General features: G+C 44.8%; 1 protein-coding gene across 1 annotated transcript in view; it reads right to left on the reverse strand.

Annotated features, from left to right (window-relative positions):
• Positions 1–17,721, reverse strand: part of LOC128402100 (maestro heat-like repeat-containing protein family member 2B) — an 80,372-nt gene that overhangs the window by 14,526 nt on the left and 48,125 nt on the right. The window contains exons 28-36 of the mRNA XM_053365954.1: positions 15,678–15,801; positions 11,123–11,232; positions 10,077–10,229; positions 8,761–8,915; positions 8,450–8,612; positions 6,373–6,563; positions 3,602–3,739; positions 2,524–2,635; positions 1,103–1,249 (exon numbers count right to left, since the gene is read on the reverse strand). Coding sequence (XP_053221929.1) covers positions 1,103–1,249; positions 2,524–2,635; positions 3,602–3,739; positions 6,373–6,563; positions 8,450–8,612; positions 8,761–8,915; positions 10,077–10,229; positions 11,123–11,232; positions 15,678–15,801 — 1,293 coding nt within the window. The remainder of the gene's footprint in view (positions 1–1,102; positions 1,250–2,523; positions 2,636–3,601; positions 3,740–6,372; positions 6,564–8,449; positions 8,613–8,760; positions 8,916–10,076; positions 10,230–11,122; positions 11,233–15,677; positions 15,802–17,721) is intronic.

The following is a 17,721-nucleotide window of genomic DNA, read 5'->3' on the forward strand; positions in this document are numbered from 1 at the left end:
TCCGTACCACCCTAAAAGGGAACAGGCATGACTGTTGTGTGTCGCCCTTGCTGGGAACTTCCGTTTGTATATTGCTTTTGCTTTTAGCTGCTTGCTGGAGACGAAGGGAAGCAGACATGCTTTTTCCTTTGTTCCTGAACTATGCTGAATAAATGCTGTAAATATGCTTACACAGGGTTCTGTCCGCCACTTCTGCTGCGAGAAGATTTATTAACTCTTGCTGATAGAGCGTGCCGAGTCTCTAAATGTATCTGAGGCTTGTGTTGTTGTTTGATGCTGTTCCAAAGGAGACCGGTGATTGCCCAGCAGCCGGCCGGTGGCTGGAGCCAGCTGGGGGCCTGACTGATGCCCCCGTCTCCCCGGCAGTATCCCAACAGCACCATCCCTCAGTCCATGTGGTGGCCCGGACTATATATTTTTTTTTGGGGGGGGGGGGAATGAACGCATTCCTCTGCCCCACAAATAACCCAGAGATGTGTTTTAAATAAAAGCACAAATTCTACTCATGTCGAAACACCAGGCAGGCCCCACAAATAACCCAGAGATGCATTTTAAATAAAAGGACACATTCTACTCATGTAAAAATATGCCGATTCCTGGACCATCGGCGGGCCGGATTGAGAAGGCGATTGGGCCACATCCGGCCCCCGGGCCTTACGTTGCCTGCCCCTGGTCTAGTACGACCCTTTGCAATGCAGAAATATGTTCCATACGCTTGAACCTGCGACCTTGGTGAAATCAGCACCACAATCTAACCAACGGAACTATCCAGCTTGCACAGACAGAACGATCAGAAGACCAGGATGTTGAATTCCACAAAATACACAGCAAAACAAAAGGCGAACCAATAACCCCCCTTCTACAAGCACATTAAAAAAAGCCATAGGATGTCAATCAGCAGAATGCCTAGCTAGAGAGGAACATTTTCATCTGGCGTCTTCGTTGTCTGTCTTTAGGCACCAGGGGAGCCTCCCTGGGAAAAGCATTCCACGAGCAGGAAGCCACTGCAGAAAAGGCCCCGTCTCATGTTGCCACCCTCAGCTGATGCCTTTGACGCACGGGCGTCCTGCAATAACGCCACCTTTAAAGAGCAACGCCTCACCTTGTCTGCAGCCACGAGGAGAACATTTGCCAGGCCCTTGATTGCCATCTGGCGGGTGCCCAGGTGCTGGTCTCCTGCCCTCTTCATCAGGAGGGGAAGAATGGATTTCAGACGCACCCTTTCTCCTAGCATGGGGTCCCGAATCGCCTGCAAATAAACAGACAATTTCATTTAGTTATTTACCTTATTTCGTTGCATTTATATACCTATTATTATTAATATATATATATATATACACAGTGGTACCTGGGGCCGCGGGTGGCGCTGTGGGTTAAACCACAGAGCCCTAGGACTTGCCGATCAGAAGGTCGGCGGTTTGAATCCCCGTGACGGGGTGAGCTCCTGTTGCTCGGTCCCTGCTCCTGCCAACCTAGCAGTTCGAAAGCATGTCAAAGTGCAAGTAGGTTAGGGTTAGGGTTGGCCACGACTGGACTTAATAGTCAGGGGTCCCTTTACCCTTTACCTTACAGTGGTACCTTGGGTTACAGATGCTTCAGGTTACAGTCACTTCAGGTTACAGACTCGGCTAACCCATAAATAGTACCTCGGGTTAAGAACTTTGCTTCAGGATGAGAACAGAAATTGTGCGGTGGCGGCGGAAGCCCGATTAGCTAAAGTGGTACCTCAGGTTAAGAACAGTTTCAGGTTAAGAATAGACCTCAAGAACAAATTAAGTTCTTAACCTGAGATACCAGTGTGTGTGTGTGTGTGTGTGTGTGTGTGTGTGTAAACAATTTTAACAAACATATTTTCAATCAATATATCCATTTACATTTGCCCCCCTTTTTGATTTCCACCCCTCCCTCCTCCCAATATCTTCCCTGAGCTCCCCTCTCTGCACATATTGTTCTCTGCATATTGTTAAATTGTACATATCATTGCCTTATCTATCATATATTCAGCTAATAAATTTGTGGATGTTTATTCAAAAGCTGCCAAGGAGTCCAAATCATTTTGTTGTCTTTTTAGATAATCTGTAAAAAGTTCCCATTCTTCCTTGAAGTCACGATTGTCCTTGTCACGCAGTTTATATGTCAACTTGACCAATCCTGCATAACTCATCAGTTTTTCTTTCGCTGGGATTTCCTCATTCTCAGGAAGAGAGATATACTTTCGATTATGGAAGTCCTTTCGATTCCTCTTGCCAAATAAGAAATGTTCATTGCTATTGTTTTCTCTCTGCTACTGCCCTACGCAATGACAACACAGAGCCATTCCTGGAAACAGTGGACCACATCCAGTGCTAGTCCTACTCAGAGTAGAACCCCTGAAATTCATGGGAATTGCAAACTTAAGTTCATTAATTTCAACGGGTCTACACTGATTAGGACTAGCACTGGACCCAAGCCAGAGCCCTCCGTTCTTCTGCTCAAATACCACGGCACCTTTTGAAAGCAACACCTGAGATGCCCAGGTCTTACCTCTGAAAAGAAGGCAGTTCCTGTCAGCCGAAGCTTTTCGGACTCGGAAGTCATCCAGGGGAGGGCATTCTCAATGATCTTGTGGTCCAGAAGTCGATTCTGAAACAGATGTCTAGAAGAGAAAAGAAACATTACAAGATACTTGTTATGTGCTGAAGTTCTCACCCTGGGCCAGCAGGGGGATACTGTAGATAGTTTTCACTCAGGTCCACATATGCAAATAAGGGATTGAAAATGACGTTCAGTGATTGGATAGTTACAGAAAATGGTTACTGTTGCATTGTACTGGAGCTCTATATAAGCAGGCTGGCTGAACCCTCCTGTTCAGTTCTGTTCTGGCCTGTGAATAAACAAGAGCTGTTTGAAGAATCGCTGTGTTGTCTGATATGTTCACCCACAATTTAACAATACTCACCTCCACAGCTGTGTGGGTGAGTGAGGGACTCTGAATTGGGGTAATTCAAAATACGAGCTCCCCTATTTCAGAGCAGCTTCATCCCAATACGATACGATACGATAATCTTTATTGTCATTGTCCCATACAGAACAAAGAAATTGAAAATCTACATCAGATATTCAGAAACCAATAAGCCTGCTATCCCTGCTATCCCAACCAGGTTAGCCCCCTAAAAACTCCAATACCCCATAATTAAATACAATATACTCTCATAGAGACGATCTTAAAAGGTAAAGGGACCCCTGACCTTAGGTCCAGTCACGGACGACTCTGGGGTTGCGGCGCTCATCTCGCTTTATTGGCCAAGGGAGCCGGCGTACAGCTTCCGGGTCATGTGGCCAGCAGGACTAAGCTGCTTCTGGCGAACCAGAGCAGCGCACCGAAACACCGTTTACCTTCCTGCCGGAGTGGTACCTATTTATTTTGAACTGCTAGGTTGGCAGGAGCAGGGACCGAGCAACGGGAGCTCACCCCATCGCGGTTTCCGTGCGCTGCTCTGGTTCGCCAGAACTGTACACCGGCTCCCTCGGCCTATAAAGCGAGATGAGCGCTACAACACCAGAGTCGGCCACGACTGGACCTAATGGTCAGGGTTCCCTTTACCTTTACCTTTACCCTCACCTGGCCAGCAGAGAGGCCCCCTCCTGGTGGGTTCTAGGATCACCAAGTGAAGTCCAGATGTTCACCTCTCCAAACTCTGCCAGTGAGGGATCAGTGGTAAGCTTCAACACAAGAGCCTTCAGACTTGCCACAGAAAGTCTGTGGAGGAAAAGGGCACAGAAAGGGCATCTGAATCGGAAGAAGGTCAAAGTCGAATACTTGAAGAAGAACAGGCCAATACAAACTGAAAATGGTCTGCCACTTCTGGTCACCTCTGGCCCTAAAAGCACTGAGCCAGCAGCTGTGGGTGGCCAAGCTGGGCATATTTCAAGGGGTTAGGATTAACGTCCAAAGCCATAAATGGCTTGAGAGCAAACTACCTAAACCTGCCTTTCCCAATATCAACTATTTTGGGCACGGGGGGAGGCCTTTTTGATTGTGCCACCCTCTGCAACAGGGTCTTCTTGGTGGCGGCTCCCCATTTGTGGAACCCTCTTCCTGGTGAGATGTGTCTGCCTCTCTCATTATTAACATTCAGGAGCAATTAAAAAACAACACACAATTCTATTCATTTGGGAGATTTGATGGCCGAAAGCTATGGCTCCTGGCAACCTGGAAATTAATAGCTGTGAGGGCTATGGGACTGTTTTTAAATGTTTGTTGATGTACTTGATGTTTTAACTTTTTCTTGATGTACTAAATGTCTTTATTTTATTTTATAGCATTTTGCTTTCCTAGCCTTTTGCTGTCTTGGGCTCCCATTGGGAAGAAGGGCAGGATAGAAATTACACAAATTAAAAATAAAAATAAAAAAGACTGTTTTGCATGGAAAGAAGTCATAAAGAGGGAACTCTGCATGTGCAGCTGTCTAAGAGGAAGCCCAAGGTTTGCACATCTGTATGTTATGTTGTTGTTAGTTGTTAGTTCAGTTCCTGCAGGCCAACAAGAGAGGCCTCTGTATATGCAAATTTACTTGTTCAGAAGGGCTGCTGTCACAGGAAACCATAGATCTGTAGAGCTGGAACGGACCCCAAGGGTCATCTAGTCCAACCCTCTGCAATGCTGGGGTCTCAGCTAAAAAACCCCTGACAAATGGCCACCCAATCCCTGCTTACAAGCCTCCAAGGAAGGAGCGTCCACAACATCCCAAGGGAGTCCATTCCTCTCTTAAACAGCCCTTGCTATCAGAAAGTTATTCCTAATGTTAAGTCGGAATCTTCTTGCTTGTAGCTTGAATCCAGCAGTTTGGGTCCTACCTTCCCCAGTGAGAGAAAGCAATCTTGCCCCACCTTCTGTGCTGGGTTCAGGGGTAACCCGTGAAACGCGGTCCAGGACCAGTCCAGAATCCGGAGTTTCCACTAGGAGTCAGTCCGACAGGGCCAAGGCAGGACACCAGGCAATGACAGGTACAGGATCGCAGGCAGGATCTAGCATACAGCAATGTTGCTTCCGCAACCTGGGGCGGGGTCCAACAGCCTGTTATCTTTGTTGGAGTAACGGCCGGTCCTGATCCCCCGGCGACTCATCTCCCTGTTTCGCCTGAAGGCGAGCACTCCTCCTGCAAGTACTCAGGTCTCTCCTTCTCTCAGACCTCAGTCTCTGCAGCTCAGGAGATGTCGGTGGGTTACTAGACCCAGGGGCCGCCTCAGCCTCCCCTGACCCAACCGGTAGTGGAGGAGCTGTAAGTGATGGCCCAGCTGAAGGCAACAAGGTAATCCCCACATCTGGAGCCAGGGCAGGCTCAGGCCCCTGACTCGGCCCAGCTGGTGTTTGTTGCAGGGGAACCTGTGCAGACTGGGACTCTTCAGGATCAGGCCCCAGACTTGGTTCAGGTGATGCCTGAGGCAAAGGATCCGGTGCAGACTGAGACTCCTCTGGGTCTGAGCCCGAGTCCCAGGCCATCACACATTCCATGTGACACAGCCGTTCAGTTATTTGAAGACAGGTATCATATCACCTTTCAGTCTCCTCTTCTCCGGGCTTCACATACCCAGTTGCCTCAACTGTTCCTCATAAGGCTTGGTGCCCATACCCAAGATCTTTTATTTATTTATTTTATTGTTTTATTTTTTCCCATGCTTATTTCCATGCTTATTACATACCAAAAAAAAAAAAAAAACCCCCAATACCAAAAAGGGATACAACTTAAGAGGGGAGGGAAAAGGAAAGAAAATAAAATTTACACCATCTGTTAATAAGATAAAAATTATGACATAAATTTGTGGTTGCAATTTCACGTTACAATAAAAATAAAAATCCCATTACCTTTTATACCCAACCTCCCATTTATTCCTTAATTCTTTTTACATAAATTTACTGCCGTATCAAAATACTATTTTTTAGATTAATATTTTCACAATTTATAAATGTTTATATTTATATAACCAATTAATAAAAGCTGCTGGGATCACTCAAAAGCTGCTACAGATTTTAACATGGTATGATTCTGTTTAAGATATGTACTGAAGGCCTCCCATTTTGATACAAATTAAATTCTCGGTTTATTTTTTCAGATAGACTACCTGATTCAGCATATTCAGTCAATTTTTGTATCCACTCTTGTCTAGAAAGAATTCTGTCACTCTTCCACCTTTGTATGCCACTGCTGCATACAAAAAAGATCTTTAATATTTTTAGGAATATCTGAATCAGTAATGCCCAACAGGTATGCTTCTGGTTTCCTAATAAATGAGATTCTTAACATTTTTTTTCTAACTCAAAGCCCAGACCCAAGATCTATAATTTTTCAGAGGAGGCCCATGCGAAAAGAGGTGGGCAAATGGGAAACTGACCTGCAAGGGTTGCCTTCAGACAAATGCTGCTCTCTCAGAAACAGCCTCCGGCGACCCTCGTAAAAGGGCATCCTCTTCTCCAGGGTTTTGCTGACCTGCTTTAGGAGAGTGCAGAACAGCTCTGGAAACAGCTCTTGGATGCCCTCTTCGGTGTGCAGCACGGACAGGACTTCGTAGATGGCGCAAGTGGCCTGAACAGAGAAACAGCAAGAGAATGAAAGCACACCTGGGTGTGTGAGAGGACGTCTTCCAGTAAAAGGGCTGTCATAGAACTGAATCATGGAATTGTAGAGTCAGAAGGAGTTCCAGTGGTCAGGTTGAGGTTGAATCCTGGCAAGACAGAAGTACTGTTTTTGGGGGACAGGAGACGGGCGGGTGTGGAGGACTCCCTGGTCCTGAGTGGGCCAGGTGCGCAAACTGTTAGTCATTCTGGACTCACAGCTGTCCATGGAGGCGCAGGTCAATTCTGTGTCCAGGGCAGCTGTTTACCAGCTCCATCTGGTACGCAGGATGAGACCCTCCCTGCCCGCAGACTGTCTCGCCAGAGTGGTGCATGCTCTAGTTATCTCTCGCTTGGACTACTGCAATGCGCTCTATGTGGGGCTACCTTTGAAGGTGACCCGGAAACTACAACTAATCCAAATGCGGCAGCTAGACTGGTGACTGGGAGTGGCCACCAAGACCATATAACGCCAGTCTTGAAAGACCTACACTGGCTCCCAGTACATTTCCAAGCACAATTCAAAGTGTTGGTGCTGACCTTGAAAGCCCTAAACGGCCTCGGTCCAGTATACCTGAAGGAGCGTCTCCACCTCCATCGTTCTGCCTGGACACTGAGGTCCAGTGCCAAGGGCCTTCTGGTGGTTCCCTCACTGTGAGAAGCCACGTTACAGAGGGTCTTCTCGCTAGTGGCACCCGCCCTGTGGAACGCTCTCCCACCAGATGTCAAAGAGAAAAATAACTACCAAACTTTTAGAAGACATCTGAAGGCAGCCCTGTGTTGGGAAGCTTTTAATGTTTAATAGGTTATTGTATTTTAGTGTTCTGTTGGAAGCCGCCCAGAGTGGCTGGGGAAACCCAGCCAGATGAATGGGGTATAAATAAAACAACAACAACATCTAGTATCAAGCGGCAGAGGAAACAACCCCACAGCAGGTTGCGAGGAACGAATAAGACAAGGAAAAGTCCTTACCATCTGCTTTTTATTCAATATTTACAGAGAGGCTTGGAACTCAGCCTCTTGGAGTAATGGCGTTGTCCCGAGTGACTCTCCACCCCCTTTTTCTCCCACTTCCTCATTCACCAACTCTGGGAGGGTCGGGTCTGGAATGCTTTCTAAGGACACTGTGTCCATCAGCTGTTGTCCTCCTGGTCGTTCCTCTTCCTCATCTCCCTTTATTTCCCAGCTTCCCCCCCTCATCTGCCTCTGAGCTGTGACCTCCCTCAAACCCTCATTGTAATTCTGAGCTGTCGTCTTCTTCTCTGGAAGGGTCAGGCCAGGGAGGCGGTCTCCACCATTCCTCCTCTGCCCAGTCCCTGACATCTAGTCGAAATTCTTGCAATGCAGGAATCATAGCTAAAGATTCTCTGACAGGCAGCTATCCAGCCTCTGCTGAAAAACCTCTGATGAAGGAGAGTCCGCCTTCCAAGACTGCCTTCCAAGATTTTCTGAGTGCTGTATGGAAAAGCACATGAATGTGACCTTGGAAGAGTTTGTAAGTAAAGCATTTTTAACTTACAAAATGTGAGGTCTCTTTCTATGCTAAGAGAGAAGAGAGGGGCTTTGGAAACAACTTAGGAGGGAAATTTTTTTGCTGGAGTTCTCTCACCAAAGAGTACTTGCCCCAAACCTGGATCTTAGGCATCCCGGAATTCTCTTTTTCATATATACCTATATTTCCCTCTTCAACCAAGAACAAAAAACCCCCATCAGATTTCTGGCGCGTGTGAGGCTACCCCAGTAATCAGGCTCTCCTGATGCTCTTATGTTTTTCAGTCTACATTAAGCGAGCTGAAATCTCTCCTCTCTAAGAATCCCTCCCTGTTTCTCAACTGCTCCTCACTTCTTCTTGCTCACCTTGAGAGGTCCTTCATCTGCAAATTCCACGCTGTCATTGCTGCCTGAGGAGAAAGGGGCTTCCAGACTTGAAGGCTCTGCCACCCTGGCTGCTAACTTGCATAAAATCAGTAAGGCCTGGGAAGGGTCTTTGCCTAGGGACCTCCAGAGTTCACCTGTTTCACTGCAATGCAACAACACATAAGTTGAAGAGGATTTGTTTTCCCACAAGCACCGCTCACTTAAACAGAGTGGGTCCAATTTGTGGGCTGAAATGCAGACACAGAGTCTCCCCAAATGTACTAAAGCCTCAGCTTAATGCTGGCATGCACCTGTCCATCGGGAGGCGGCGGCAGAATAGGCTCTCGATCACGGTGTCCAGGTGAAAATGGGAGACAGCAGCCACAGCTTCCACAAGGACCTGCCGCAGATCTTCCTGTTTGATGGTGGGCAAGCGGCTGTAGAAAATGTCCAGGATCTCTGAAACCTGACAGGAGCAATTCAGGTGCATGCATTGCTATCAGCAGTCCCACTCATATGAGTCAATTGCATTCTAGAAATTCCAAATACCTTCTTAGAAATTTAACACTACTTTGCTTTCTTTGAACAGAGGAGCATAAGAACCTGCTTTGTCCTGAGCCAGGCCACTAGGCCTGCTGGCCCTTTATCATACTCACAATGGCTCTCCAGGGTTTCAGAGAGAGGCATTTCTCCAGCCCTATATTTCTATACTCTTATACAGCCCAAGGGAATGGATTGGACCAAGGAATGTGCACACCACAAACAGATTAACACTGCAATCTTATTTGGGGGAAAGGCTGTAGCTCAATGGAAGAGTACCTGCTTTGTTTCTGAAGAAGTAAAACCAAGTTCAGTCGTACCTTGGTTGCCAAACACCTTGGAATTCATACGTTTCGGCTCCCGAACAATCAAAAACCGGAAGTCCATGTTTTTGAATGATTTTTAGAAGACAAACATCCAGCGTGGCTTCCACGGCTTCCAATTGGCTGCAGGAGCCACACTTTGGTTTCTGAATGTTTTGGAAGTCGAACGGACTTCTGGAACGGATTCCATTTGGAAACCAAGGTACGACTGTACTTCATTCAGGACCCAGTGGGGCTCTGCTGCGCTAAGCTGGCTAGGTCAAAATTTAATTTCAGTTTATGTTCATTGGTTGCTCGAAAACAAGGGTGAGGAACTTCAGCCATGGGGGCTACATGCACCCCCAAGCCTCTCTACCTGGCCCCCAGGGCTCTCTTTGGCCACACCCCCTTCTACAAGGCCACACCCCTCCCTGGCCCTGCTCTGTGTCCTCTGCAAGAGCTTTTACCTGGCTGGATCTTTTGGAGTGATGGGTACGTGTAGGAAGAGCATCCTTTTGCATGGGCAGAATGTGCGAAGGTGAGAGTCGCACCCATCACTCAGCCAACTTGCCCATCCAGCCCCACCCACAACTGGCATGTGCCCCTCACCCAAGGAAGACTATGAAACACAATCCCTGCCTCTGCTCAAAAGCTAAAGCCAACCTTCCGCACCAGCCAAAGCCTGCTCCAACAACCAATTGTAGATTGGTGCCTTTGGAGACCTGTCCGACACATGTCAAACAAAGCTTATAAAAGCCCCCCCCCCCATGGTCGCAGGTGGTCACCTGGGCTCCCATAGCGTCTCCGGAGTCCCAAAGGATGGTTAGCAGCCAGCGGCCAGCAGCAGTGGCGCACATTTCATTTCCGGACACCAGGTCTTCTAGGATGACCTCGATGAAGTCCAGGGCTTGATCTGGTGGGAAATGCACGCTGACCACCTGTGAAAACGCCAGAAGTAAAGGATTGTGAATCGATGATCACAATAACAATTGCACTGAAATGCAACTGCAGTTCATTCTGACCATAGAGGGGGAAATCGTCAAACAAATGGAAGTGTCATGTACTCCCTCGAAGGTGGTGGGTTTTCTTTTGATGGAGATTTTAAAATAGAGCTTGGATGGAAATCTGTTGCGGATTCTTCATCTCTGATTCCTGCATTTCTGGGGGTTAGACTAGATAATAATAATAATAATAATAATAATAATAATAATAATAATAATAATAATTTTTATTTATACCCCGCCTTCCCAAGCCAAAACCGGGTGCAGGGCGGCTAACACCAGGTATAAAAACAATTGATTAAAATACAACTTAAAAACAAGATTAAAATACAACATTAAAACATTAAAATGCAACCTCAATTTCAGTAGAAACTCAAAACAAAAACTTTTTGGGGGGATGAAAATGTTAAGTCTTCACCAAGGCTAACTATCCAGCCTGGTCCTACAGGGGCCAGAAAAAGCCAGGGAAGTCCCCAAATAGGAGTTCCATCACAGGAGGAGAAAGGAAAAAAGGAAAGAGGGGAAGGGAATCAAATTGATTCCAAGCCAAAGGCAAGGCAGAACAACTCTGTCTTATAGGCCCTGCGGAAAGAAATCAGATCCTGCAGGGCCCTGGTCTCATGAGACAGAGCGTTCCAGCAGGCTGGAGCCAGTGCTGAAAAGGCCCTGCCCCTGGTTGAGGCTAATCTGACCTCCTTAGGGCCCGGGACCTCTAGGGTGTTGCTATTTATGGACCTTAAGATGGCCCTTGGGGTCCCTTCCAACTCTGTAGTTCTGTGATTTAATGAAATCTGGTCCACAGATGTTAGCCAAAGGATTGGGAAATTCACCTTGGCCATTCTGCACGAAGCTTCGAATAGAGAGCTGGGGACCTCAGCCTTCAGGTCACGACAGGCAGACAGCATTTCTTCTTCCTCCTCTGCTGTGACTTTTGACTGAGCTGGAAAAGAAAAGGCAAGAAGGGAGTGTTAGGATATAGTTCCATTCCACCTTAAAAGGAACTGTTGTGTGACACATGCCTGTTTACTTCCAGCACAGGCTGTTTACTTCCCACAGTCTGCTGGGAACTTCCATTTGTATATTGCTTTTGCTATACTGCTGAGTGCTTGGACACGAAGGGAAGCAGACATGTTGGCTGTGAAAAAACTTAATATGGGGCTGAAATGGCCGAAATATTGGGAAATTGTGGAACAGGAGGGGGACAAATGGAAATTGCAGAGTTATGAGAAACTAAAAGATAAAGTGCGGGACTGGCTTCATTATTATCAAATAATGGAGGTCTTTAAGTCAGACAGGAAAAATGGCTTCCAGGTGGAAAAATCAAAACTTGAGACAGAATTGTTAGAGTCCAAAACTAAGAATTTGTCAAAAATGTATAACTTGCTGCTGAAATGGAATACACAGGATGAAACAGTCAAATCAGCCATGATTAAGTGGGCACAAGACATTGGTCATAACATTATGTTTGAAGACTGGGAACAGTTGTGGACCACCGGCATAAAGTTCACGGCGTGTAACGCCTTAAAAGAAAATATTATGAAAATGATTTATAGGTGGTACATGACCCCAGTCAAACTTGCTAAGATTTACCACTTGTCTGACAATAAGTGTTGGAAATGTAAAGAGAATGAAGGTACATTCTTTCACCTCTGGTGGACGTGCCCAAAGATTAAGGCTTTCTGGGAGAAGATTTATAATGAAATAAAAAAGGTATTTAAATATACCTTTCTGAAGAAACCAGAGGTCTTTCTCTTGGGGATGGTCGGCCAGTTGGTGCTAAAGAAGGACAGGACATTCTTTATGTATGCTACAACAGCAGCAAGAATACTCATCGCGAAGTATTGGAAGACAGAAGAACTACCCACCGTGGAAGAATGGCAGATGAAAGTTATAGACTATATGAGACTGGCAGAGATGACCGGCAGAATCCGAGACCAGGGAAAAGAGACATCGGAAGAAGAATGGAAGAAATTTAAAGACTATCTTAAGAAACATTGTAAAATTGTGGAATGCTGAGACGTTTGTGGATTTGGAAAATATGAGGTTGAATGCTGTAACCATTATGTTATATGAAAAGAAAGGTTAAAATTTATTTACTAGAAAATAGGGAAGGATTTGTTGATCATAATTAATTAAGGATTGGAATGCAGTAAGGGGAGGTATGAGGAGGTCGGGAAAATCTTTTATGAAAAAAGGGTTTGAAATTATACATGTGGTGTTTTTTGTGTTTTGTGTGTGTTTATGCTTTTGTTTTGTTGTGATTTGTGTTTTTATAATCTGTGAAAAATTAATAAATATTTATATATATATAAAAAAAGGGAAGCAGACATGTTTTTCCTTTGTTCCTGAACTATGCTGAATATGGCAGAATTGACGAGCAGAATCCGTGACCAGGGAGAAGAGTCGGCTGAAGAAGATTGGAAAAAAATTAAGGACTATTTACAGAAATACTGTTAAACTAAGGAAAGTTAAATGGTGTTGGATTGAAATTGAGTGGTTTCTAGCTGTAATGATATAAAGGAACATAGATGGGGGGGAAAGGGTTTGAAAAATAAGGTAACGTTATAAGCTGTAATGCTTTAAATGAAGGATTTGCTGAACAAATAACCTTAATTGGGATACAAGGAGGAGAAGTATGAGGAGGTCTGAGAAATATGTTATTTAAAAGTATGATTTATGAACTTTATGTCTTTTTTAATGTTTCTGTTTGTTCTGTTTTAGTTTGTTTGTTTAAAAAATTGGAAAATCTAATAAATATTCTTAAAAAAAAAAAAAGAACTATGCTGAATAAACGCCTGGAAATAGTGCTTACACATGTCTCTGTCTGCCACTTCCATTGTGAGAAGTTATTCACTCTGCTGACTAGAGCATCCCAAGTCTCTAAAGGTATCTGAGGCTTGTGTCGCTGTTTGCATGTTGCGTGGCGAGTTCCCGCCTCCCCCCAGTGGAAATAAAAACACATGACACAAATATTTAGGTTAATGGGCAAAAAATGGCCACAACTTTATTGGTTGCAGGAATGAGCGGTATTGGTTTAGGCATTGGTCCTAACCGACTATCCGGCTTCAGCCCTATTGTTGACCTTTATGATTTTGAATGTACTTATTACATTTAATATACTTTCTAATACTTTCTTACAACTTACCGTACCGATTTGCCTTTATTTCTTGATATTTTACGTACACAAGGGTCATTCAAACACTGCCATAGATAATATGTCGCTGTTATTTTTTTCCGTAAGTATCTCTTAAATGTTTCCCATTTTTGAGAAAATTATTGTTTTGTGTTACCTCTTAACCTACTTGTTAATTGAGCCATTTCCACACAGTCTAATAATTTATTTTGCCATTCCATTAGCGTTGGTATCTTTTCCCCCTTCCAATTTGATGCTATTAATAGACAGGCGGCTGCTGTTGCATATAAAAAAGATTATATAATAATAATTTAATTTATATAATAATAATTTAATTTTTTTTACAATTTAAAGTACTCATTTTTACATCCTTAAGATATCAATGACTTCCCTTATTCTCTTTCCATGGTTCATTTTACATATCATCAATCCCTGCATATTTTACAGAAACTATACCATTCAGTATTCCATTATTGTATTCCATTATCAAAACCTATTTACACTGTTGAATTTATCTTAATGCTACCAACGTTTTCAGCTGTACACAGTTATTTCCCATATTTTCAATAAACGTTTTCCAATCTTCTCAAAACGTATGTTCTTCTTGTTCTTTTATTCTTCTTGTTCTTCTATATGTTAAGTCTGCAAGCCGTGCATATTCTGTCAACTTAAGTTGCCATTCTTCTTTGGTTGGGATCTTGCTTGTTTTCCATTTTGGGGCTAGCAAGACACGGCCGCAGTAGTGGAATACATAAATAACCTTTTTTGACATCTGGGAATCTCAGTCTGAATTACCCCCAACAGAAAGAACTCTGGTTTTTTGGGCAAAGTACTTTTAAACATCCCCCCCCCAAATTCATTATGGATCATTTCCCAATACTCTTTTACCCTTTTGCAAGTCCACCACATATGAAAGAATGTTTCCTCAACCTCTTTGCATTCTCCAGCACTTATCTGATTCAGTCTTATACATCTTAGCAAGCCTAGTAAAGCTAAAGCTAAAGGGACCCCTGACCATTAGGTCCAGTCGTGGCCGACTCTGGGGTTGCGGCTTATCTCACTTTACAGGCCAAGGAAGCTGGCGTACAGCTTCTGGGTCATGTGGCCGGCATGACTAAGCCACTTCTGGTGAACTAGAGCAGCGCACGGAAACGCTGTTTATCTTCCAACCAGAGCGGTACCTACTTATCTACTTGCACTTTGGCATGCTTCCGAACTGCTAGGTTGGCAGGAGCAGGGACCGAGCAACGGGAGCTCACCCCGTCGCAGGGATTTGAACCGCTGACCTTCTGATTGGCAAGTCCTAGGCTCTGTGGTTTAACCCACAGCGCCACCCGCGTCCCTACTTGGAGTTAAATACCACCCTTAAATCATTTTCAAGTACGGTAGTTCTCCTTCAAAGAATAATATGTTGTTGTTGTTGTTGTTGTTAACCCAGAAGCAGGTCCCCTCCTCTGGTTTCCAGCAACAGGTCTTAAGAAGCATTGCTGCCTCCAGCTGTGCAAAAAGAGCACAGCTGTCATGGCTGGTAGCCAGTGCTACTCATTTTGACTCACGAAAACCATCACTTTATAGTTCAAATCGGGGGGAAATCAAAACAGTAAATGGACAAAAGTACAAAGATTCACCGATGGAATATGCAGAAATGGCAAAACTTGCAGAAAGATTAAGAGATAAAGATATCAGACTTTAAAAAGGACTGGAATCCATTCATGTTGTACTTATAGCAAAATTGTAAAGAACTAGACTCACTCGCAGGGTTTGGTTAAAGCAAAATGAATGAAACTAAGCAAAATGAATGTAAAAAAGATGGAATAATGATATGAAAATCTACAAGTATAATATAGGGGATGAACGGTATTGTATAAAATTAAGAATTTCTAAGAGCACTTATGTAGAAGGCTATGAAATCAAGATATAGAAGTAGTAAATTTTTTGGAAAACAACAGGGGGGGGAGTTGAGGGGAGGAGGGGAAAGGGATTTTTTCACACTTTGTGTTTATTGTTGATGACTGTTGAATACAAATTTGTAAAATTTAATAAAAATACTATTTTTAAAAAAGTAGAAAGATTCACAAAATGTTTGGGGGTATGTGTCCCCCCAGAAAAAAAGCACTGCTAGTAGTCATTGATAGCTCTCTCTCCTCCATAAAACTAAATTGATCACTCAACCAGTCATCTAACCAACCAACCAATCAGAAAGGGGAGTGAAGGCTGGGGGTTCACACAGCCCCCATTCAAAACATCCTCACCTTGTATGTGCAAAAGGCAACTAATGCACTGGGCAGCCCACTGCCGGCATCTGACAGAACCATCACAGGTGTAGGGGGCAAGGAATGCAACCAGCGACCCAAACTGCTGGAAATTTTCTCCATCCTACAGAAAAAGAAAGATTTTTAAAAATCTGTTCATTTGAGCCTGCCTGATCTTTATGACCTACAACAGAGGCGGGGGTTTTTTTGGTGTGTGTGTGTTAGGATTCTTTCCCCGTGTTGCAGTCATGGGATTGTTTATATCACATGACGGTGTATGTTTTCATTCCACATTGTGGGAAGTGAAGGAGACAGGATGTTTTTATTACTGGGTTGTAGGACATTTCTCCCTTTGTTCTCCCTCTTTGCTGTCTGATGCTGAAGAGGAAGGAGCTGAGTCAAGATGCTCCGAGTGTGCACCGTATTTTTCGCTCTATAAGACGCACCCAACCATAAGACGCACTAGTTTTTAGGGGAGGAAAACAAGAAATAAGAAGCCTCCTGAGCGAAGAGGGAGCGCTCCTCTCTCTTCGCTCAGGAGGCTTTGTGGGGCTATCCCTGAAGCCAGGAGAGCAAGCGGGATCGCTGCGCACCGATCCCTCTTGCCCTCCTAGTTTCAGCGAAAGCAAGCCTCCTGGCTTTCCCCCGACCTCCCGCAAGAGCCGCGTGCTCTTTAAAGCGAGCACGGCTCTTGGGGGCTTTTCTGGGAGGTGGGGGAAGGGACAGAACCACACGCTCTGTCCCTTCCCTCACCTCCCGCAAAAGCCAGGGATAGCTGCGCAAAGCCTCTTCAGGGCAGCGGGATGAAGGCTCCCCACTGCCCTGTGGAGGCTTCACGCGGCTAAACCAAAAGCTAGAACAGTGAGAGGGAGCGCTGTGCAGCGCTTCCTCTTGCTGTTCTGGCTTCTGGGAGAGCCCACAAAGCCTGCATTCGCTCCATAAGACGCACACACATTTCTCCTTACTTTTTAGGAGGGGAAAAGTGCGTCTTATAGAGCGAAAAATACGGTATATGTAAATAAACGTAGTTTAGCCGAAAAGCTGCGCTACTGAGTCTGAATGCTGACTGCCTATACTCTGCTGATCCTGAAGTGTGTTGATGTATCTTGGTATCAGTCACTGTGATGTTTGGGCTGGAAAAAGCTTTTGAAGCTCCCGAACGTCCGACCAGGTGGGAGAGAACATTCCAGTCGAGCATGTGTCTCTGTCGGACACTTACTCATGTGTAGGACTTCCTGACAGGGGGTCCCCCCTCCACGCCACTTGTGAGATGGATGGTGACCAGGGCTGGGGAGAAATCTAATTCTGATTGACTTTCAACGAGAAGCTACCTGATTTGCCCCTCTCAAACCAATGCATGAACTTTCAAAAGTCACCCTTCTCTGAATTTTGCACTGAAAATTTCTGTCCAAATTATGTGTACAAGCATGGACACCTTAGGGGGAAGTGAGTGCAAACATGGACATATCAGTGAAAGTAACAGGGAAAATGTATTATATTTTTGGGGGGTGGAGGGTAGAAATCCTTGCAAAAATGTGAACATTCAGAGCCGTTCGCAATTCGTTTCTGCGAGTGTTTTAAGTCATTTTTAAGATTACATTTTAATGGTGTTGCTTACAGATAATAATAATAATAATTTTTATATATACCCTGCCCTCCCCAGCCAAGGCCGGGCTCAGGGCGGCTAACAGGCAATAATAAAAACAAGTTGAATGAATACAACTTAAAAACAAGATTAAAATACAACAATTAAAATATTGAAACATCAAAATATTAAAATGCAGCCTCATCACAGGAGGAGAAAGGAAAAAGAAAAAAGAAAGAGGGGGAGGGAATCAAATTGGCTCCAAGCCAAAGGCCAGGCGGAACAACTCTGTCTTACAAGCCCTGCGGAAAGAAATCAGATCCTGCAGGGCCCTGGTCTCACGAGACAGAGCGTTCCACCAGGTTGGGGCCAGTGTTGAAAAGGCCCTGGCTCTGGTTGAAGCTAATCTAACTTCCTTAGGGCCCGGGACCTCTAGGGTGTTGCTATTTATGGACTTTG

Source organism: Podarcis raffonei, chromosome 1 (genome assembly GCF_027172205.1).
Source record: "Podarcis raffonei isolate rPodRaf1 chromosome 1, rPodRaf1.pri, whole genome shotgun sequence".
Lineage (NCBI taxonomy): Eukaryota > Metazoa > Chordata > Lepidosauria > Squamata > Lacertidae > Podarcis > Podarcis raffonei.